At 32.5% G+C, this 25,412-nt stretch overlaps 3 protein-coding genes across 4 annotated transcripts; all 3 read left to right on the top strand.

Moving 5' to 3' along the window:
* Positions 1-5,520: 5,520 nt before the first annotated feature.
* On the top strand, positions 5,521-6,749 carry LOC145076833 (PRKR-interacting protein). Its single transcript, XM_079022634.1, has 2 exons — positions 5,521-5,922; positions 6,335-6,749. The coding sequence occupies exons 1-2, from the start codon at positions 5,653-5,655 to the stop codon at positions 6,611-6,613; spliced, it is 549 nt and encodes a 182-aa protein (XP_078878760.1). The 5' UTR covers positions 5,521-5,652; the 3' UTR covers positions 6,614-6,749.
* A 1,524-nt stretch (positions 6,750-8,273) lies between these two features.
* Positions 8,274-9,592, top strand: SEP1 (stress enhanced protein 1). Its single transcript, XM_079018687.1, has 4 exons — positions 8,274-8,431; positions 8,716-8,796; positions 9,042-9,223; positions 9,316-9,592. The coding sequence occupies exons 1-4, from the start codon at positions 8,386-8,388 to the stop codon at positions 9,418-9,420; spliced, it is 414 nt and encodes a 137-aa protein (XP_078874813.1). The 5' UTR covers positions 8,274-8,385; the 3' UTR covers positions 9,421-9,592.
* Positions 9,593-9,617: 25 nt separating this feature from the next.
* On the top strand, positions 9,618-11,396 carry LOC145072283 (ADP-ribosylation factor 1-like). Of its 2 annotated transcripts, XM_079018686.1 has the most exons (6): positions 9,618-9,749; positions 9,943-10,067; positions 10,171-10,241; positions 10,530-10,649; positions 10,887-11,005; positions 11,114-11,396. In XM_079018686.1, the coding sequence occupies exons 2-6, from the start codon at positions 9,983-9,985 to the stop codon at positions 11,256-11,258; spliced, it is 540 nt and encodes a 179-aa protein (XP_078874812.1). In that variant the 5' UTR covers positions 9,618-9,749; positions 9,943-9,982; the 3' UTR covers positions 11,259-11,396. The 2 variants fall into 2 exon arrangements, with proteins under 2 accessions (XP_078874812.1, XP_078874811.1); XM_079018685.1 differs by having other exon boundaries at positions 9,738-10,067.
* The last annotated feature ends 14,016 nt before the right edge of the window (positions 11,397-25,412 follow it).

Below are 25,412 nucleotides of genomic sequence, written 5' to 3'. Positions count from 1 at the left end.
CCGAGGCCCAAATACTCAAGGCCCAAACTGGCAGCGTTACGTGGGGCGTAACTTAATGTACGCTTAGTGTACCAGCTCCGTGATATGTACGCCGGGCGTACCCTCATTTACACAAGGCGTAACTTCGCTGAACTACAACTCCTCATAAGATCTTAATGGCTTAAGCTCTTAAGTCCAAACTTCAGATCCATAGACCAAATATGCCTAGGATTCATAAAGTCTCAAAATTTCTTTCTTCTTCTAGACTCTCCTTTGCCAAAACAAGCTTTCCAAGGTCAAACACACCCAACAATGGAAGTGGGACGACTATCTAGGGTTTCTGAGGATAAAAGAGTGTTTATGGAGGCTAGGGTGAGAACCATTATGTTCCTTTTATAGTGGTTGGCCCTTAAAATAGGGTTTCTGGATGACAGACGTACGCTGGGCGTACGTCGAGGGACTCCGCGTTCATCTGATCACTCTACGTTGGGTGTAACCCAGCCTACGCTGGGCGTACCCACGCGTGTCCCATGCATGCATGGCCTTTCCTTGCCAACTTTTTCTAATAAGTGTCATAAGTGTCAATATCTTTAAAGTATCATAACTCCTTCATTCTAGATCCGTTTCCAACGAACTTTATATCCACAGAAAGGTGGCGAGAAGATCTACGCTTCTAACAACACACCCTGATCCGAAACCTTCCCGAATAAAAACCCATTGCTCATGAAAGACCGAAACACCCTTACTCTTGATCTTGGGAACCCATAAATAGATATTTTAAGAACGAGGCGTTACAATTCTACCCCACTTAAATTAGGCTTCACCCTCGAAGCCTACTGCAGTATACATTTCAGAACAACCGTTGCATTGCAGACTCCGATTTCTCAATCAACTCAGGTTCTTGCAACCCTACTACCGCATATTCTCTATCACGGTCTTTAGGTCCTTGGCCTGTGACCGAAATCTTTTATACCGTCCTCAATATCAGTCCAAACTACTCCCGAGTTTGTTAACCTGTTGTCTCACCTTCCTCTGTTCCAAATCTCCAATCTGGAGCCACTGACCTCTTCCTTTTCCAAGGAGACTGAAAATATGCATGCGCATCATCCGACATTGCCACAACCTCAATGGGCATCCCACCCGTATGTGCTTCCATATATCTGGTACAATCCCAGAGCTTACTACCAATAACCGAAGCATCTTCGATCATTCTTTTAACATTTCTCTTGATGTTGTAACTGTAAACAAAAGGATGTGGTGATTCCTTTGCACCATTCCCAAAAGATTTTGTAACGACCCAATTTTCACGTCCAAAAATTTTGTTTTAAAAACATTACTTTAGAAAATATTAATAACTAAAAACATCGTTTGATCAACCACAACATAAAGTGAACCATGTCTGAAAACCAAATCATACAACTAATCAAAATATCAGAGTATCAATCCCAGTGAAGCTCGTAGCTGCGGAAACAAGGGAGTGTGTGTGTGACATGCTGCTACCGCGCCGGCTCCTTTCCCTTAGCTGAGGAGGTACCTGAAACCAAAACTGAAACTGTAAGCATAAAGCTTAGTGAGTTCCCCCATAATACCCCATACCATGCAACATATAACAACCAATGTTCAGCTAGGAGTTACGGGCCTTGCCCACACTCGGGAAGATACGGGCCCTGCCCACACTTCGCTAGCCGGGAGATACGGGCCTCGCCCACACTTGTGAAGATACGGGCCCTGCCCACACTTCGCTATCTGGGAGATACGGGCCTAGCCCACACTCCAACCTCGGAGAGATACGGGCCCTGCCCACACTCAACCGCTAACCCATAACATACAAGTATCACGCAGACAACAAGTATAAGCAACTCTATCATATTAACATATATATCATACTTGACTAAACCGAGAGATACGGGCCCTGCCCACACTCAACCGCTAACCCATAACATACAAGTATCACACAGACAACAAGTATAAGCAACTCTATCATATTAACACATATATCATACTTGACTAAACCCAGAGATACGGGCTCGGCCCACACTCTAGTACTAGCATCTCGTCTACACGGGTCGGCCTTGGTGCCTTAGACCCGTTCCTACTGGGAAGGAAACTCACCTCGAAATAGCTGCTGGTCTGTGTGGGAATGGATCACCTACTACTGCTGCTGCTGCTCCGGAAATCCTCCGGCTGCAATTCCCACAATATACTCAATCAAACACTGCTCACTGACCTTTGGGTAAAATGACCATTTTACCCCTGACCTTGCCCTAAGTCAAAGTCAGAGTCAACTTTCAGTTGACCCGACTCGCCGAGTTGGCTTTCCAACTCGCCGAGCTCCTACCCAAACGACTGCCCTGAATCCCGATCCTACCCGTCGAGTTAGGCGACGACTCGACGGGTTCACCTTTTTAACCAGTATTCAAGTCCTTCATCCTACTCGCCGAGTTGTATGAACAACTCGTCGAGTTCATCTTCATATGATGAACACTTATGCTAAGACTCTCCGAGTTGTATGAACAACTCGTCGAGTCCATCTTCATCCGAAGAGCACTTATGCCGCGACTCGCCGAGTTGTATGAACAACTCGCCGAGTTGTATGAACAACTCGCCGAGTCTGTTCTTGATCTAAGGAGATTGCCTTCAACTCACCGAGTCAGGGCATTGACTCGTCGAGTACCTCCATAGATGAGTTAAGCTTCCGACTCACTGAGCCACATCCCGTGACTCACTGCTCACTCGATACTACGAAAAGGGGACCAACTCGGAGACTCGCGAACAGACTCGCCGAGTCATATGAACGACTCGTCGAGTCGTTGCCATGCACCCACTAAATACACGGATTTGCTCGATTCCAGTCCATGCCATTCACAGATCTGGACTTCTAGGACACGAATCACACGTAAAGTTTCCAACTTTACGTGTGGATATTCACCAATATGGATTTTAGGGCTCAAAATGCCTTAAAAGGGTAGATCTAGGGTGAACAAGCAACATGGGGCCATAAAGCTAACAGATCTGAGCTCCTGGAGCTCAATATTGCCTAGATCTAAGGGCCAATCAGCCTATTACGAAATAATTTGCACATACAAACTTGGGATTTGGCTCAAGAATGATTCACATGAAGTAATAAGCATAGAAACAGGGGAAAAACGGATTATACCTCAAGGAACTGCTGAAAGAGTGCAAAGATGCATGGATTCCTTTCCTTCCTCTTGATCTACTTCCCCTTCTTCCTCAAAACCTTCAAGAACACACACAATAGCCTCAAACTCTCAAGGAACAAGCTTAGAATGAGGGTTGGGAGCTTATGGGGAGAGAATGGGGGCTGGCCTGGGCGGATAAGTCCTTTAAATAGGGTGCAAACCCCTGAAACTTAGGGTTTCATCCAACAGTTGTGACTCGCCGAGTCCAGGATATGGACTCGCCGAGTCGCCAACTTAAACGTGTCCCGGGTCCCGCATCCACTCGGCGAGTCGGACCTATGACTCGCCGAGTCCAAGGCTAAAAGAAAGGAAATACTCAAATAACATTTACGTACCAGGAACCGGGTGCTACAGATTTGTGGTAATAAACAATACAAAACAAAACAAAAACCATTTCTCATGGTGAAGCATGGGTACATCTCCTAGATGCCAACTAATTCATAAAAGAGTGAACACATTTATTTTATAGCAGATATATTCTTAATTGTTTTCCGATAAAGAACATAACTTATATATATATATATATATATATATATATATATATATATATATATATATATATATATATATATAGACACATACACACAATTTGAATCACGGTTTTATAATTAGAAACCATAAATCAGACCATGCAAGTTCTAACTTGTATTATACGGTGCAATGTGTACGATTTGTATCGTTTGAGTGATTTGATGAACACCCTATCTATATCTATATCTATATCTATATCTATATCTATATCTATATATACTTATAAAGGAAACATTTTTCCTTTCACCACATTCATTTGAAACTCCCATGTATTTTTTCTTTCACCACATTCATTTGAAACTCCCATGACTTTTCAATTTCTTTCTAATAATGATTATAAGTTGGTTAATAAGATTAAATAAATATCAAAGCTAAAGTGTAATTATATATAAACTAAATTTCAATATAAAAAGAATACTTTACTTGTACTTATAAAGTTATGTTTTTTAACTTTTAAAAAAATATACATAATTTGTTAGTTTTAAATATATTGTTGGATGTAAACCATTATCATTTTAAAGCTACAACTTTTGAACAATTATTATAAAATACTTACGTTATAAATTTAAATAGAACATTACAGGATCAACTAAAATATATATTTTAATTTAACTTAAACAACCCAAATAAAATTTTTAAATAGTTAAAAGTTATAAATTATATTGTCTTTCTAATAATGATTAAAAGTTGGTTAATAAAGTTAAGTAAATATCAAACCTAAAGTGTAATCATAAATAAACTAAATTTCGATATTAAAATAATATAATTACTTCTACTTATAAGTTATGTTTTTAACTTTTAACATATTATACTTAATTTATTAGATATAAAATGTTGTTGTAATGTAAACGATTATCAGTTTAAAGCTATAATTTTTGAACAGTTTATAGAAAATACTTAAATTGTTAATTTAAGTATAACATTACGTGTCACCTTAAATATAGATTTCAGTTCCACTTAAAAAACCCAATTAATATTTTGTGAATGGTTAAAAGTGATAAATTGTAATGGTAAGTGCAAAAACTAAATTATAATATCAATTTAACTAAAATATTTCATAAAGATTGTTGTATAATCGTTAAAAGTTTTCAAATAACTTATAATAACAATAGTTAAAAATAACTCTATATAAATGATTATATTGTTACCTTTAAAATTAAAACAGTTTTTGATGTTTTAATTAATTATAATGATAGAAATTAAAACGTTAATTAACAATAACAACAACTATAAATATCATTAAACCATATATTATATTTAATTTTATTTACGAGTAACTCACAGGTAGATGTCATTCAAAAGGTTGAGATTATGTAGTAATAATAAATGTATATATTATCATATAAGTCAAAATAATCAATATATTATATCACTTTAATTTACGAATTATTATATCAAATTTAAAAACAACATTATTGTTATATTTAAAAAAACATATATTTGTAAAGATCTCAACTGTATAGGTGTTCCGGCGTAACGCACGGCCATTCGCATAATACTTAATACATTGAGTCATGCACAGTTTACCATAATAATTTTTTTTGTCATTTCATTTCAATGGTAAAGGAATAATAACTTTATTGCATTTTTTAATTTAACTAAAATGTCATTTTATTACATTAATAGTATAAAAAATGTAATTCATTTTTAATCAAACAAAGTATATAAATAAAAAAATAAAAATTATCAATTCGAATTAATAACTGAAATGGGCCAGAGTTTGAAAAAAAAAAAAAGTAAAGTCAAAAATATATCAGCGGCCCAGTTGTACAAGAACATAACATTTATAAGATAAACCCAGCGGGCCAAGGGCACACTCAAAACTCAAATCAATCCCCAAATTTTCACCTAATTCAGAAGTAGAGATCGTCGGCTTTCACCGGCACTGTAATCCGATTCCGGCAGGAGGTGGATATTTAGGGTTTTATCGCCGGACAAAAAGATGTCCAGTTCCGGTAGGCCGTCGGCGGCCGTTGCGAGTGGAGATTTACAGATTGTATCGGCGCCTTCAAGCAGAACAGCGATCTCCGCTCTTCCTCCTCGCCATCCGACTAATACTTCATCAGCTCTTGTTGAATACACGCCTCCAGTAATTAATCAGGAAGAAGAGGACCTCGAGGTGAAGCTGCGTCGCATATTAGATCACGTCCCTGTTCGTGTTAACAATACCTCCGGTAGTTCCGCTGGTTCTGGCTCCGGGGACTTCCATCAGGTAATTCATCACCTTCTTTTAATACCTCAATTGAACTTGAAATCGAAATTCGTCTCTGCAGTATTCCCATAGTTGCATATTTTGTCATGCATACTTAATGATCGATGCTAGATTCTATGCATTAGTTGTAGTTTGGGTTAATTGGTGTTGTATTCATGCTCAACTAGTTGTAGTCGTATTTATCTAGTGAACTTTCACAAGCTATCTTTGGTTAAATGCAAGAAGAAATGACAACATTTTATCATTGATTTGTTTGCTATAACAATTTACTTCCATTTCTTCCTCTTACAATGCGATTTTTACTCCTAGAATCAAGTACACTTTTCAAAATATGCTTTAATGGTGTAATTGAAAGAAATGAAAGAAGGTTGCTATTTCGTGCATTTGAAAAGCTTTTGTTTTGGGAACACAGTATCGACAGATGAGAAGGAAAGAACAAGATAGGCTTGCAAGGATGGATGTTGACTTCCATAAAAGGAAACAGGTGGCAGAGTTTAATAAGAGGAGAGAGGAAAGATTAAAAGCAACAGAAGAGAGAACTGCAAAGAAGCGTATGAAAAGACAAAAGAAGAAGCAGAAGAAACAAGAAAAGAAAATCAAGTTGGAAGGAGGTGATAATTGTGAAGAAGAACATCATAAGGAAGATGATAATGATAAATCTTCAGATGAAGAAGATGATCAAAACGAATGAACAGAAAGAATTACATGTACTTGAATCCAAGTAGGATGTTGTTTTGTTGTTAATCACAAGTAAAATCATATGCATTTCCATTATAAGTAATGTTTTAATGCACAATTTATGATGGATTATTAGATTTTATGTCAAATTTTGTATGTTGATATATGCTTTCTTCAAGAAAAAAATATTCGTATTTGGTAATGTAACAGACTAAAATTTAAAATGATTTCTTAGCAAAAGCTTTAGGGCTTGTTTGTAACAAAGCTTTCTAGAGCTTTTAGCTTTTGGTTTTGAACTAATTTTACACAAGTTAATATCTATTTTTGGCAAACACTTTAGCCCAGATAAAAGCTATAGTTTCTACTAACTCGTTAGTTTTGCCAAACACATCTTTAGAGCATTAGTTTAGTTGTTTTGGTTACTCAACGATGACATTAATTGGATTTAAAAGCACCTTTATACGCCTTTTGAAAATAATCTCACTTTACATACAAAATTTGACATGTTTGGAGCTGCGTAGGTGCCTATGACAATATGACATGATATGATATCATATGATATCACAAGTGTTTAATATGCATTGGATAGGTTGAGAATAATGATTTTTTTCTTATTCTTTTAATAAACTTAATATGTTAATCACTAAATTCAGACAATTATACATGGTCGTTTCTTTTTTACTTAATTTCGACATAATGATTTAATGAGCCAAGCCTAAAAAATAGACTTAATATGTTAAGACAATAACCTTTTTATTCGTTTGTCGTTTTTCCCTTCAAACTTCTCCTTAAAATTGATGAATACGATTAATATTAATAAACCTTAAAATTTTTTGGTGTTGAAATGCAAGGACAAATGGGAATTTTGTTTCATTAAGATGATTTATTCAGTTTAGAAACGAAACAGACCTCATACAAACAACATGTATCCATACAAATTAATGTTAGGGTTGGAAGGAAAATAAGGTTTTTTAAATCGATAAGAAATTTGGATCTTCTTGAATGATCGTGTGAACACTTTCTACATTTGATATTTCAACCCTATCTCTGGGTTCCATGAAATCCAAAATCCAAATGTTGGGGATAATATTTCAATGAACAAACTCAAATCAAGGCACTAATACGAGACCATGAATTATGGTTTTATAAAGTTTATATTCTTTTGATTACTAAATATGAACATCAATCAATATTAAATGTTGATTATATTGCTTAAATAAAAGATGTCGATTTCAAGGATAATTATAAAGAATATTATTCTGAAAATAATATTTTCCATAACAAAATAAATTTTCAAACAGGGGCGTTGCCCATCAACCTGCACTCTGATCAATAGGATGTTAGGGACGCTGCCCCTTACACTCTGCTAGGGCAGCACCCTAGGACCCCACAAAGGGTGCAGATCCGTTGACCCTATCGTTTAGTCGAACCAAGATTAAACTCGTTTTATACAAGTGTACATTCCGTACCTTCTAACATGTAACAAATTCAAGAATTAAACCCCTTGGATTAGCTGTAAATTCCATTATATTAAAATGATCCAGTAACACCAAAATCACCGGTTATTCGTGATAGAAAAAATATAAAAGTTAGTTGTTATACGCATACATAATGCCTATAGTATCTGTATGTCATTTAGCCATAACATAGGGGCTTATCTGCAAATAACTTATTAAAAGAAACCGTATGTTTGATTCTTGAAGTTGAAGAGATAGGCATTGAGAGGTGAAAACGAACTGCTCCACTGAATTCTTCTCCCTCTCTTTCTCACACACACCACCAACAATGGCGGTAGCTCAAGTTTCTTCCTCACTCTGCATCTCCACCGCCGGTAATCTCTCTCTCTCTCTCTCTCTCTCTCTCTCTCTCTTATAATTTCCACGGCTAGAGAGGAGATTGTGGATTAATGTACGTTTTTCCCCTCAAATCGTACTCCAATTTGTTGTAAATCGACATAACGTGCTCGAGCAATCACTCACAATAGTGTTTTCTCTTAATGTCATGAAAGTTTAGAAACTCGAGCTTAATTGTTAATGTAGGTGTTCTACAGAGTAAACGATTCTCGGATTCTGAATTGCGTTCAGTAAATTTACAAGTTTTTTCTGTTAATTCCAGCTAGAATTTCCAGCGTTCCACAGTTCACATCATCCAGTTTGCCTCGAATTGGAACAACCTTCACTTCTGGTTCACCTCTCAGTAAGTTTGCGATTGCTATTACTGGTAATAGACTAATAGGAGCTAGGTCAACTTCTAAATTTAGAGAATACAATCAGTTTTAAAGATGAAATTCAATTCATTTGATCTCACTACTTAAACTTTAACTCCGAGACACAATTTGAATCATTGTTATTTCAATAATTATAGCTACAAACGACACAATTTATCAACCCATTCAGACGATTTTCAAAAGATAACTACAAGTAATCACTAGAATTTTTCAGTAATATGCAGAATTCATCATCAGAAGGCCATAGTACCTAAAGCAACATCATCATTTTCTGTGAAATGTGAGCAAAGTAGCAAAGATGGAAATGGTTTAGATGTGTGGCTTGGACGCACAGCAATGGTGGGATTTGCAGTGGCAATTACTGTTGAAATTTCAACAGGGAAAGGGCTTCTTGAGGTACACTTTTTTTTTTTTTTTTTTATGTTGAAAAATCTTTATGAAGTTTGAATTTCTTTATTAAAATCCCAAATTCACCTAAACTTTTGCAGAATTTTGGACTCTCATCACCTTTGCCAACAGTGGCATTAGCAGTGACTGCACTTGTGGGAGTTCTCACAGCAATTTTCATCTTCCAATCTGCCTCTGATAATTAATTAATACATAACTTAATGTTTTATAAAAAAAATTGTGTATTTATTTTCTTTCTTTACATTCTCTTTATTTTCTGTAACTTTATGTTATTAACTTTTTGATGTGGGTCAACAACAATGTAGGGTTTATATTGTTCTTTGAATGAATTGGTAAGCAAATTCTACATTCAATAAATGTGGATGCCAGACACATAGAATATAAATCTTTGAGTTTAAAACAAATTCTACTTTTTATAAAAGATTTATTATAATTACAGATGTGAAACTTCTACTTATGTAAAGAATCTCAATTAGAAACTCAAGAAAGCAACATATGTTTGTGTGTATTCTTGGTAAGATTCTTATTCTCTTGTTACCTTACTTTAAGCATAATATCTTTTTTTTGTTATTCATGATTTGATATATTTTCACATGGGTGGCATAGCGCGTATTCATTCATGCAAAGAATGCATCTCTTTTTATAAATTTCAACATTTTGAAGAGTATGTGTATTCAATATTCTAAAATGGGTTTAAGATTTTCTAGAGTGAAGCAAGTTTTGGCAAAACGCAACATAAAGATTTTAATGTTGGGTCTTGATGATTCTGGGAAGACAACCATCTTGTATAAACTAAAGCTTGGGGATTTTGTTGCAACTGTACCCACAATTGGTATTTATTTTAATTTTCATCTTTTAAAAAAATAAATAAATTATTTGCACCTTAGTTTGTGTATAAGATAATAATAATATTACTTGGATGTATGTTTATGAAGGGTTTAATGTGGAAAGTGTGGAGTACAAGAACATAAGATTCAACGTGTGGGATTTAGGAGGGCAAGATATGGTATCAAAATCTAACCTAAGTTTTCTTTCTCATTTGTACTATAGTTTTATATATTATATTATTAGACGATTATAACCAAAGTAAATTATTTGTATGTAATTAATACGAATTAATATCATGTTGTTAGGTAAAATTACATGCTACACATTTGAATAAATATTACACATGTGTTTATAAAAATATTACGCGTAGAATGTCATAATACAAATAATAAACTAAGAATGTATAAAGTTTCATCATTTTGGTGTAAATAGTATAATATCAAATTTTGTATTTTTTTTTTGACAGATTCGGCCTTTGTGGAGACATTATTACCGAAATACCCATGTGCTTATCTTCGTAGTAGACAGTAATAACAAACGAAGAATTTATCAAGCCCGAAACGAGTTGCATCGCCTTATAAATGAGGTTTATAATAATTTCACCTCTTCTAGAGTAAATTATATTTTTGGTCCCTAAATCTACCTATTTTTTGCAATTTTGGTCCCTATTTGAGGTCTCTTAATGTTTTTGGTTTTTTTCCAGAACGTTTTGGGACCAAAACTGAAAAAACAACTAATTCAGGGACCAAAAATGTATCTCACTCATTTTTTAAATTTATATTACACTTCTTTTAAATATATCTCTATTCCCTTCTTTTTATAGGATGAATTGAGTGATGCAACAATACTTATATTTGCCAATAAGCAAGATTTGCCTGGTGCTATGCCTGTGTCCGAGGTCGCAGAAAAACTCAAATTGCATACTATTTCTCAACGCCGTTGGTAAATATTAATTTTCTTTGAAAAAAAAAATTCAAATTTTGAGATATTATTCATATGTCTGTCTAATGCATGTCAAACACAATACTGATAGATTTCTTTTATGTCAAGGCACATACAGAGTACTTGTGCGAAAACAGGGCAAGGATTGAACGAAGGCCTAATGTGGCTAACCAACAATATTCCCGATAAAGTGGCACAGACAAACTCGTGCATTTCTATTCCGGCGCGTAGAATTTGCGTGGCAAAATGTTAAACAAAAATGTTATTATTATAAGCTTAAAAAGTTCGAGAAATATTTGTAAAATTTTAATTTTTAGTAAATTACGAGTTTAACATTATTCAAAGAAACAAGAGTTCATAAATTAAAATAAAAAGTTTCCATTTTGAAGTCGGTTTATGACTAGATATATGTTTATCAAAGCTAGCAAATGTTAAAAGCTTTATACTAACAAAGATATTCTTGCCTAAATGAGTTTGCAAATGAAATTAAAGGTTTTGATAACCTCGATGTGCATGATAGTTATGGTTGCAATTGAAGATCTTAAACCCAAGAAACTCTTAAAATAATTGACAAATTTCTCATTCACTTCTTTGCTTTAGATTCACACTCCATTTTCATCTAAAATAGAATCAATGCGATGTTTGTTTTGACTGCTTTTCAGGCTTTCATGAAAAAAAAAACAGTGTCATTAAGGATTACAACAAGATGAAAATCATTGTGATTGAGCATGCATAGTCGACCATGTTATAACCTTGTTGTGATCTTTAATAATGTAGCTATGAATCCAATACATGCTCTTGCAAATCAGTGTCGCTAAAGTCTCACGTTGTGTTGACAGGGGCGGACGCATGATTTCATAGTAGGTGTGACACATAAATTAATTCACTATGATGGTCAGAGGGATATGTTCTATCATAATCTAGTTCTTTTGTCAACAACGTATAAATACATTTAAATAAAAAAGACTTTAAAAACGTTTTTAATATATAAATATGTTTTTCATATGTATTTATTAAATTTATATGTATATTTTTACATATAAATACATTTTTATATGTATAAATATGTATTTAAAATATATTTATATATGCATTTATTTAATAATAACAAATTTAAAGAATAATATATTTATTTGATTTTTCAATAAAAAATAAAAATAAAAATAACTATTTTGCCATAAAAGTTTCAATCTTTTGGGTCTATTTAGAAAATAGCCACAAATTAATTTGTTACAGGTTGAACGATGAGAAAATGTCATAATGCAACCTTTAACCGGTTTTTACAACTTTTTTTGTAAAAAAAAATAATTTTAGATTATTTGGTAAACTAACATAAAATATTGGGATTTTTCTAAAGATTTTCCTAAAATGAAATGATTATGTTTAATTATATTTTCTTTTGAAACTATGAAAAACAATAATAAAACTAATTAAGGAACTTAGGTAGCAACTATTAATTATACAGTATAATGAAATGTTGACTTTTTTAAATCAAGTTATTAATTTTTTAAATAGAAATTTTATATATTTTACCTATGAGTTAACTTGACACCAACTATTTATTGGTCTTAGTATTTGAATTTATATATTGTGGATACTAAATAAGTAAATGTCATCCAAGGGTTTAAAAAAAAATCTCAAACGAACAAGATTAGAAAATCTCAAACGAACAAGATTGAAACATGTGTAATGCATATGTACATATATGTGGATAATGTGCATGGAAGAAACCACATGAGAAGACTAGTAAGAAATGGTACGTTAAAATGAAAACTTAATGTAAACCTAAAAAATAAAAAGAAAACCGAACATAAAAATGAAAAAGAAAAATTGTTGAGAGAAAGAGTTGAACTCAAGACCTATCTAAAGAGATAAACTCTACCTTGCAACTTAGACCAACTTAGGCTCAATAACTTTTGATTGAATTTATGAACTGTAATAGTAATACACTCATTTTCTATAGGTGCACACTAAAAATAATCAACTTTTTTACATTAATAGGAAAAAATTTAGTAGTTGCCGGTGCAACTCCGTGCACCACTGCAGATCCGCCCTTGTGTGTTGACTACTTCTCACTTCCCTGTCAACACTAAAGTCTCACGTTGAATGATAACTCTTGACTTGAGGTGGTATATGTTATGTTACATAGTTTGTTTCCACGCAGGGCGGACGCAAGATTTCATAGTAGGTGTGACACATAAATTAATTCACTATGATGGTCAGAGGGATATGTTCTATCATAATCTAGTTCTTTTGTCAGCAACGTATAAATACATTTAAATAAAAAAGACTTTAAAAACGTTTTTAATATATAAATATGTTTTTCATATGTATTTATTAAATTTATATGTATATTTTTACATATAAATACATTTTTATATGTATAAATATGTATTTAAAATATATTTATATATGCATTTATTTAATAATACTCCCTCCGTCCTATAATAATTGTCCACTTTTGATTTTTGAAGTCTTTATTCATCAACTTTGACCTTAAATATTGTTATTTGTGTTATGTATTACTCATTGAAACTTATAGCAATGAAAAAACATTTAAAATACAATCCATTCATAAATTTTGCATTAAGTTTTATATATCAAGGATAAAAATATTTAAAGTCAAAGTTGAAGAATAAAGACTTCAAAAGTCAAAAGTTGACAATAAATATGGGACGGAGGTAGTAACAAATTTAAAGAATAGTATATTTATTTGATTTTTCAATAAAAAGTAAAAATAAAAATAACTATTTTGCCATAAAAGTTTCAATCTTTTGGGTCTATTTAGAAAATAGTCACAAATTAATTTGTTACCGGTTGAACAATGAGAAAATGTCATAATGCAACCTTTAACCGATTTTTACAACTTTTTTGTACAAAAAAATAATTTTAGATTATTTGGTAAACTAACCTAAAATATTGAGATTTTTCTAAAGATTTTCCTAAAATGAGATGATTATGTTTAATTATATTTTCTTTTGAAACTATGAAAAACAATAATAAAACTAATTAGGGAACTTAGGTAGCAACTATTAATTGTACAGTATAATGAAATGTTGACTTTTTTAAATCAAGTTATTAATTTTTTAAATAGAAATTTTATATATTTTACCTATGAGGTAACTTGACACCAACTATTTATTGGTCTTAGTATCTGAATTTATATATTGTGGATACTAAATAAGTAAATATGTCATCCAAGGGTTTAAAAAAAAATCTCAAACGAACAAGATTAAAAAATCTCAAACGAACAAGATTGAAACATGTGTAATGCATATGTACATATATGTGGATAATGTCCATGGAAGAAACTACATGAGGAGACTAGTAAGACATGGTATGTTAAAATGAAAACTTAATGTAAAACTAAAAAATAAAAAGAAAACCGAACATAAAAATGAAAAAGAAAAATTGTTGAGAGAAAGAGTTGAACTCGAGACCTATCTAAAGAGATAAACTCTACCTTGCAACTTAAACCAACTTAGGCTCAGTAACTTTTGATTGAATTTATGAACTGTAATAGTAATACACTCATTTTCTATAGGTGCACACTAAAAAGAATCAACTTTTTTACATTAATAGGAAAAAATTTAGTAGTTGCCGGTGCAACTCCGTGCACCACTGCAGATCCGCCTTTGTTTCCACGAATGTTAAGCATTAATTTCAAGACGATGAAGATATAATGTAAAGTTGTTTTTGCAAAGAAATCCATCTTTGTAACTCATACCACCTGGATATTTTAAGCACATGTAGAGCTTCCTAGTGTTTGGCCTACGTGATAAAATATATATCGTTGATCAGGTAATGTCAATGTTTTAAAAACCGGTTTTTTAGTTGAACCGATATGCTTATTGATTTCCGGTTCAACCGGTTTAACCGGTTCGACCGCCAGGTTAACCGTTTTCTATAATTTTCATATTTTTTCCTATTTTCCTACACATACATACATATATAAATCATGAATTTGACGTTTACTAGTTCAAACATTAGAAATATACATAAAAATAAGTTGTAGATCAATCTAAATACATTAAAATAACACATAACCATAAGTTTGAGTGTTTTACACAATCCATATACGTCAAAAATAAAATAAAACATAATACCAAAACAATATATAGTTTTAGATTAATACAAATACAGTAAAAAATTTTTTATAACATTTATCATATGTTTTTATTTAGAGAAAACTAAATACATTTAAAAAAATCACCAAAGTTTTTATTCAAATGGTTCTTTCCATGTGTTTTTATCCACTTTAACCGGTTCAAATGGTTTATTTTAACCGGTTCAACCAGGTTTTTTTTTTTTTTTTTTTTTTTTTTTTTTTTTTCTAAAAACCGGCTGGTTCAATCCGGTTCAAAAATCGACATAAAACCGATGATAGTTGAAGCGCTCTCTTCTCCAGTTCCCAGTCCAACTGGTTCGACCGACCGGTTCAAACCAGTTTTTAGAACATTGGGTAATGTATTTAATTTATCGTCAACCAATGATATCCATCTATTTTGTTTCCATCATTCCATCCAAAGGCTTTTCTGTGTTTCACCTAATTTCACCAAAGTCTTGTGGTTTTCACTCCTTAACGAGTTATACAAAGCCGTTATATGAACTACTTTTGGATACAACTACGTCTTTATTCTTATTCTTATGGAGTAACAAAAACATCTTACAATCCTCCAGTATAAAACGTGCAACAAAATGATTTTTTTTGGCATATCATCATTGCCATTTGTATAGAGAAGTTTGGTTGCTCTCCGGTTGTCTAACAAGAAATGTTTTTTATGTCTCTGAATTCATTTCTCTATAACTAAAATATTTCTTTTGAGTATGTTGAAGATAAAAAGAAAGCAAAAATGATGATAATAATAATAAGAAGGATAAAATAACATCAAATAGAGATTGACATGAACTAATCAATCAACATGAAAAAAAAACATAATCATAACACGAAAAACATTAACAAATTCCAGTTTCATTGATAAAAATGTTTTTGAATACAAATATGAAGAGATTTAAGTAAACAATGGAAAAATTCTACTTCAAAAGGTGGTAAGGAGAAGGTTGCTGGGATTTTGGGGAAAAATGCAAGTTTTAGTGGTTTAGATATTTTGGAAAAGGTGATGGTGATAGGTGATGAAATCAATAGAGTATTCTTGATTCCATTAAGAATGGCGTAAAAAGGATGATCAATTCTTGAACAATTCCTTTGTTTGGAAGGATTGTGTGAGGGGAAGGTGTAAGGTAAAAGGTGTAAGATTGTAGCATCCAACATAATAGAAATATCAAGGGTTGAGAATAAATACTCTTTTCATGCTAAAATGAGAAATATTGTTCTAAAAAAGTGTTTCTCATCAAGTCTAGAAGAAATATTTGTTATCAAAATCACCATAGTAAGCAACACCACTTACTAGGTAGCTGACAAGAACTCATTCAATCAAATCTCCAAGTCCTTTGATGTAGAAGTTTGGCTTGAGATCATTTCCATTTTCCTTTGAAGATAAGTTTGACATAGATCAAAGTCGATTGTATTGTATGTCTTGAGAGTTTCAACTAACAAATAGTGAATCCTATTGTATGCAACAACGTATACATCTCCTTGTTTGAGCATACCTTTTGTTTATTTAGATTCATCTAGTTTTTTGATGATTGGTTTAGGAGGGATTTTGTTTTCATCTAGTTTGGTTTTGTTAATAAAATTATCATCATTTGATCCTTATGTGTTGTGTGAATGTAAGTTGACAGACACCTTTGGAGGAAGGTTGATGTTGGGAAGTGTGCACAATACAAAGTTGTTGATCATTTTTATTTTCATATGGAACTTGTCTGAGTGATGGAGGTATAGTAAATAATTTTTCAAAATCAGAATGTTTAACAGAGGGATGAACTTTGATTGTTGGATTGAAAAAAAAACTAAGACAAGGGTCTTCTTCAACGGTTAGAATAAGGATATGGAGAAGTGATATTTCATCAACTGTGGAAAGAATATTCTCAAATGGATTTGAAGATTAGGTTGATTTCATCTTGAGAAATGGATAAAGACGTAAGTCGGCTAAACCAATTTGGGAAGGGAATATCCATTCAAATGGATCATAAGGGACAATTGTCATTTCAACATATGATTTAGTGTTGTTAATTTTACCTTGAAAGGTAGATAGGTCTTTGAGAATTATATATTGAAACATGTCTTGGATTTCCTTGGGTTTAATAACATGATAATCAGATCTAATGGTAATCTAGGTTTTCTTTTTCATTTTTCTTTTCTACTTAACTTGGTATCAAGATTAGATTTTGATGTTTCTGTGGGGTGACAATGAGAAAGATTGATTCAGTGGATTTCTTTTGTTTCTTTGAAAATCTAGAAAAGTCCCAAGAATAATTTAAAGATTTGCACATCTTTAATAAAGATGTGGTTGTTTATGTTTTTGTAGAAGGGGCAATGAATTGTTGAAGATGTAATGATGCAGAAGGGGATTGTAGTAAGGGTATGTTAATGGATTCTTCAGAAGGTATGGGTAAATTGTTGATCTTGAAGCATTCTTAACAAGAAGTGTCCACCAACGACTATATTTTCTTTGAGATACATGAGTGGTGGATTCTAAAAAATGTTTCCAAAGGATGCTATTTATTCACATGTTTGTCCTTAAAGAATTCATAAGCTATCTCCCAGTGTTCATAGGTAATGGTTGTTCGATAATCAACCTTTCCTGAAAGGCTATAAATATTGATATATAACAAAAAAAATTCCTTAAAGGATCGAGGATATCCCATTTGAGTGACTATTTGTTTTAGGATATCGTCTGATGGAGCAACATAAGAAGCATTTTCCTCAAATTGTAAGACACAAATCAACACTCGACTGGAGTTGTATTGTATAATTTTCTATCTTGTTTCCTAGTTCTGGAGTTGAGGTAGAACTGCATTCGCCATCCATTTGGTCTAAATGTATAACTGAATTATAAGATTTACAATCAACGACGAGTGTTTTTTTTTAATTAATCATGAGTAAGTTTTGTAAATGAAAGTTGCTTTGAAAGTTGGGTAAGTTATTTTCAAAATAAACAAGTCTTATCTAAAGGGATGGAGCGACAAAATATTATTTTTAGAAACAAAATGACAAAGATTTGTTGTTTTGTTTCGGAAAAAGAGTGAATTATAAATCTTATCCTTGTTGGGGAGCTTATAAAGACATATAAAAGGTTTGTTTCTTTTGTTTTGGTCTTTTAAAAAGAAGGTTTGGTAAGTTAGAAAACGTTTTAATTTGATGCTAAGTCCTGATTGGAGTTGTATTGTATAATTTAAACAACATAACGTCTTGAAAATGGATAAAATTCCCAATGAAAGCTATCCAAATACATCAATAAATCATACTTATTGGCTTATCAAAATATCAATAAAATATCAATAAATCATACTTATTGGCTTATCAAAATGTCCACATAATATTCAAAATACCATGGTAACATCATGGATATAATGTGAATCCCTTTTCAATAACTTTTACATACAAAGTACGGATTACATATTTTTAATGAATGAATTATTACAAATAGATAAAAACGTGACCCACCAAATACTTTTATAAAAGTAGGAAAACAAGGAAATAATGGCAACGAATCATCAATAGTAACATAAGCTTCGAACTCCAAGGATTGAGTTTTCACAAATCTGTTACTTAATAGTAAGATGACCCACATAAGTTCAAAGAAAGAAATATAAACTCAGAATCGTGTGAACTAAGGAAAATAAGGTGTATAAACTAGTGAAAATTGGCAAATTCTCAGGAAGATATCTAGCCAATAAGGATAAAAGATTTATGAAGTAAAATTCACAATACGGGTTTATCAAGCTTCAACCAGTGGAGAATGTTGTGAATTCGGTAAACACACGATGGGAAGATATGGATTTAAACATATATTCACCCAAAGTTAGAAAATTTCAAAATGTTAAGAATGTGGAATAAGAGAGTGTGTCGCTTCGTTGTTTACCTGAACGATTCTCCATTCCGACTTCGCTCACCAAAACCATAACATGGTTTGTACTTCAATCCTCTATTTGATTCATTTTTTTTTCTCTCTTTTAAAGATCTTGAATCAATTCCACTAAGGATTGAATCCTTCAAATTCTATTTGTTTAAATCCATCACAATCACCATCTCTCCCCATCTTGTTTTTATCAGATTCACAACATATCTCTTTTTGAGAAATTGCCAATTTCACTAGTTTGTACACCATTTCCTTTAATTCAAATGATTCTGTGTTCATATTTCATTCTTTGAAGTTATGTGGATCATTTTACCATTAATTAATAGATTTGTGAAAAGTTAATCCTTATATTTTGAAGCTTCTATGTTACTATTGCTGCCTCGCTGCCATTAATTCCTTGATTTTCATACTTTTACAAAAAGATTAGGTTAGTCATGTTTTTACATTTTTGTAATAATTCATTCATTAAAAAATGTGGAATTCATACTTTGTATATAACAATTATTGAAAAATAATTAATATTATATTCATGACGTTACCATGTAATTTGAATATTATGTGGACATTTGGATAAAATAATAAGTGTGCTTTATTAGGTTTATAAAAAATGACAAATTTACCTTTTTAGCTTATATCTCAAACGTGTATTGTTATTTGAATAAACATCAACTTTGTTGGTATATTTGGACGGCTTGCATTGAGATTTTAAACATTTTTAATATTTTATGCTCCTCAAATACTGTACAACTCAAATACAGACTTAGCCAAACTTTGTCTTTATCAAACCAAAACATTTTCCAACTTACGAAACTTCTATTTAAAAGAGAAAATAAAAGAATTTTTTTTTATGTCTCTATATGGTCCCCATCAAGGAACTTTGTAAGATTTATAATTCACCTTTTTTCAACACAAAACAACATACATTTGTTCTTGTATTTCTAAAAATCGTATTTTGTCACTCCATACCTTTGGATAATTCTTTCAAAATAACTTACCCAATTTTTAAACCAACCCATACTTTGTCATTTACAAAAAATATACTCACAATTATTTAGAAAAACTTTTTTATTGATCTTAAAACTTATAATTCCATAACTATGAAAGAAGATACTTGTTTGCAAACTATCCTCGAGTCTTCATCATATCCATCTCATTTGGCTATCCTTATTGAGATCCTCAAGCTGCAATATACTAACTATCCTTGACTCTTTATATCTTAAAAACTTATAATTCCAATTATAGAAGCCTTGTTTGCAAACTATCCTCGACTCTTTAGATCTTAAAACCTATAATTCCAATTATAACATGTAACATTTTCCTATAGCTGCAATATACTAACCATCCTCATCTCTTTAGCATAGCTATCTCATTTGGCTATCCTTATTGAGATCCTCAAGCAACATCCAAGCAACATTCACTGAAAATTGCCATATTTGCATTCATTGATATTCTCGAAAGTCTTCTAAGTGCAATCCACATGTCTAACCAAATCAATCAAGACGAAGTCATCATTCATCTTAACCCATCACCTACCTTCACCATTAATCGTCAAGTGTTGATACATGTCTTACATATTAAGGATAAATCCTATTAAGTTGCTCAATTTGACGATATCATGAAACAAATTATGGTCACTCAAATAGGATACAAAGACAACAAATCTTTGAGTCACCCATACAAGCCTAGATCCTTTATGGAACATTTTGTTTCATATCATTATTCGCAACCTTTCAGGAAGTGTTGATTCTTGAACAAGCATTACCGATGAACACTAAGAGATAACTTATGGATTCTTTAAGGATAAATATATGAATATCGGTAGCATCATTTGGAAACATTTTTTAGAATGCATCGCTCATGTTTCTCAAATCAAATATCGTCCATGGTTAACGCTTCTTGTTGAAGAATGTTTCAAGATCAACAATTTTCTCATACCCTCAGAAGAATCTATCAGCATACCCTTACTACAAACCCCTCCGACATCATCACATATTACATACCAAAAGCTCCTATTATGAAAGTTAACAGCTAATAATTAAATTCTTCTACAATTCTTTGCCCTTTTTGCAAAAGAACAAACAACCACCTCTTTATCAAACAAGCACAAATCTTCAAAGCAATCTAGTGGCTCTTCTAAGTCTTCAAAGAATAAAAGGAAATCCATTGAATGAATCTCTCATCCCGAACCAAAGAAAGCATCAAATCCTAATCCTGATACCTACGAGAAGAAAAGAAAAAGGAAAAAGAAAACTTATATTACAATTACATCTGATAATTGTGTTATTGAACCCAAGGAAACCCAAGACATGTCTCAATGTCTAATTCTCAAGTGACATCTACCTTTGAACGTGAAATTGTCAAATTGAACCATATATTGAAATGACAATTGTACCTTATGATCCTTTTTGATGGATCTTTCCTTCCTAAACTGGTTTACCCAATTCACGTCTTTATCTATTTCTCAAGATGAAATCAACCCAATCTTCAAATCCATTTGTGAATATTTTTTCCATAACTATGAAATACCACTTATCCAAATCCTTATTATGACTATTGAAGTAGACCCTTGATTTAGGTTTTTCTTCGATTCAACAATCACATTTATCCCTCTTTCACACATCTTGAGTTTGATAAATCCTTTAATATACCTCCATTAATGACACAAGTTCCATATGAAGATGAATATGATTAACAACTTATCTTGTACATACCTCCCAACATCAACATTTCTTTATAGATGTCCATCAACTTACATTCACACAACATATTAGGATCAGATGATGATGATTTCATTGACAAAATCGAACTACATGAATTTGTAAATGAATAAAAATAACAACTCAAAGCAAATAGAATCCAAACACAAAGAGTTCAAAGGTTTGCTTTCTAAAATCAGTTCCACAGTTGATACTCTTGTTGACAGTTCTTCTCAAGCGTGGAAGATTTTTAAATTAGAACATATCATTCTTTATCAACGTCAAACCATTTCCTCATATAAAGCTCAATCTCCACAACCATACCAACCACTAGTGTTTCTTATCTAAAAACATACACAGCTGAGGATTTATCTTCTACAATTAAATATTCAGTTGCAACAGAGGGGGAAATTGAGAAAACCAAACAATCCTCTAAATTTCTATAGAAACTTAGTCTGTTTGTTGTTCGTTCATTTAAAGAACAAGCTAAATATGCAAACTATAAGAAAATCATTGAAGAAATTGACAACAACAAACTTAAAATTCCTCTAAGAAAATAATCACAAAAGCCAGTTGAACATCAGGGAATCAAAACCAGAAAGAAGAAAAAGATGTACAACCCTACGAACCCAAGCTTCTCGAGTTAATCCAGTCAAACCTCTTCCAAAACAAAAAGATCCTTCAAATCTATTGATGTCATGAAAATTCAAGCTTCTAAAGGGTTACTTTCAAAGAACCATAAAAAACCTCTCAGATAAAAAACCCATCATCTTCCAAGGAAAAAGGAAAATAAATTGACTTGGAACCGGTTAAATCAAAAGAGAAACTTGCTAGTACTCTTGATGAGTTGAGTACTCAAGCTGATCAAGAGCTAGTTGCTGGAAATAATATTAGATCTAGCCAAAGATGAAGAGATTACTAAAAAGCTTGTTCAAGATGACAATCGAACCACTAAACATCAAACAAACCAAGAAGTAACTATCAAAATGGAAGAACCTGAGCTTAATCATATTGAACATGTTTTTGATGACAACTCTATATGGTTTAGAATTATCAAGCCCAAACCCGTAGAACATTTCAAGATTTACCCTTACAAAAACTCTACAATCTAAAGGATATTGGTTCCCTATGAGCAATTTGATGTTTCAAAGTTCACTCCATACAATGAGCAATGGGACTTCAGAAGTGCTCCGCACTTGGTCTTGTTCAAAACAAACATTATCTTTTTTTTTTGCATGTAAGGATTTCTCATGTAAAGAAAATCAACACCTACAACTTTGAAAAACTCCCATCCTTCTCCTTTGACATTGTCATAATTGACAAAATGCTTCAACACCCACACAAACGAAATCAATTCATTGGAGAACCTGATTTTCTGAATTTTAATCAGAGTGATCTCCAAACTTTGCTTGAATGGACAAAATGTATGCTAAAACAAGGAGATATGCACATTATTGCATACAATAGGATTAGCTACTGGTTAGCTGAAACTCTGAGGGCATATAACACCATCGACTTTGAACTTGGTCGAACTTATCTTTAAAGGAAATATGGAAATGATCTCAAGCCAAGCCTCTACATCTACAAACCTAAAGATTTGATGAAAGGTCCTGTTACCCAGTAAAAGTAAAAGGCACTGGTGATTTTGATAACAAAAAATATTTCTTTAAACTTGATGAGAAATACCTCTTTGGAACAAGATTTCTCATTTTAACATGAGAAAAATATTTATTCTCAACCCTTGATTTTTTCTATCATGCCATATATCGTGATCTAATGCGTTTAAGAATAAACCCTAACCTCCATCCCCTCTCTAGTTAGAACATGAAAAGTGATCCTTTAGCAATCCGAAGTGAAGCATTTTCGAGGTGATGATTTCCAAAATCAAGACCATTCCAAAGTTGCAGTTTAGTTCGGGATGTATCCTAGTGTTAAAGTGTTTTTGAGTCTGTAATGTGCATTTATTATTACAAGTACTATTTTATTTTGTTCCTATTATCTTATTGTATCGTACATGAGACAAGATCAACAACAACATATGTGTCAGTCTGTTAATCTTCAGAGGTCTAGCAGTCCACACTTAGTTTTTCTTATTTGTCTTCTAGTTACTCATAGACTATTTAAGGAGTAGTCTCTTATGTATCATGTGTGGAACATGCATCTTTTTCACATCTATCAAGAACTATTTAGTCAATCATTCTCTCTAACATTCTTCTTGTTCTAGAATCACTTTACATTGTTCATACTTTAATCATTTATACTTTTGAATACTTTGTTGATTGTATTAATTCTGAGACTAGACTGGTTTACCAAACTTGACTGGATCTTTATTATTAGTAGACTTTGATCTTAAATTAACTCAAGGTTTTGAGTTCTCAAAACTTGTCCACGCAGATCTATAGCATTCACAATTAGTATTAGAGCCTAAGTGGCTGTCATTTGTATCCATAAGAACAAATTATAGTTGGTTGAAGATTAACTTGGTATCTTAATCATTTATGTGTTCAGGATAAAAGTTCTTCTATATACCACTTTAGCTCTAATATCTTAACTTTAATGGATGCTTCTAATCAATCTTAACAAATGTATTCAATGCAAATAACAAATAACATGGGTTGCCCAACGTGTGCCCTATTTCTAGTTGTTGAAGAGTATGGTCACTGGAAAGTTAGAATGGATAGATTTTTTACTTGGTAAGGAAAAAGGTGAAGAAATATGGAGGTCAGTGAAAGAAGGTCCTCATGTTCCAATAAGACAAGTGGTTAGAAATGTTGTTTCCATTCTCATAGGTTAAGAGGAGACTCGACCAACACCACTGACTGCAACATACATCGAGAAGTTTCATGCAAATTAAATCGTCTTCTCTGAAATGGTTTTTGGTGTACCTTCATCTCTCTTTGAGCACATTAATTTGTGCATATCTGCTAAGGAGATTTGGGATACACTATAAGATTTGTTTGAAGGTTCAAAGAACATGAAAAATAAGCGTTTGACATCCGTTGTAAACGACTTTGACACTTTCACTACAACTCCTGTTAAATATGTAACCTCTACATCAAATCGGTATAGGATCGTGGTGAACAACATGAAGACACATGGAGTAGTCCAAACTCGACTCGGGGTATAATCTCTAGTTCATCAACAACCTTGGAATAGGATGGGGAAATGTTACGTCATGTCTTCTACTTAATGGATCTATGAAGAGAATTTGTTTGACGAACTGCAAGGTCATGAATCCAATGTTTCTCAAACCTTGTGATAAATTTCAAGAGGTCCTCTCGCTTTAGTCAACTCATTTAATTCATTGATTCCTAACCCGTCTGTTTTAGATGAATTTGGAGTCATCCTACCTATCCCACCAGTTCAACCTACACCACCTGTCGTACCTGTTACTCCAGTTCTAAACTATGCGTTTGAAGAAAACCTTGATCCAGAGTCTGATAATTCCGAACTTCGTTTCCAACAAGAGTTTGCACTTCGATCTATGAAGTACATATGTCCTTGGAATCTCAATAAAAAACCTTCTCAAAACATATTTTAATCTCTTCACTACAGAAATCCTCAACCTTACCCTAAACTTACTGAAAACCCACCGGCATATCGACCTAACATTCCGAATCGCTCCTCAGAACCTCAGGAAGTTCTGAACATAGCCAAACCTAAGGTTATATGTCACAAATGTGGTATCGGAAACCACTATGATAAGGACTATTTGGCTGAAGTTCCTCA

Source organism: Lactuca serriola, chromosome 9 (genome assembly GCF_051521515.1).
Source record: "Lactuca serriola cultivar US96UC23 chromosome 9, Lser_US96UC23_V15, whole genome shotgun sequence".
Classification (NCBI taxonomy): Eukaryota; Viridiplantae; Streptophyta; class Magnoliopsida; order Asterales; family Asteraceae; genus Lactuca; species Lactuca serriola.
This window is presented reverse-complemented; position numbering and strand designations above follow the sequence as displayed.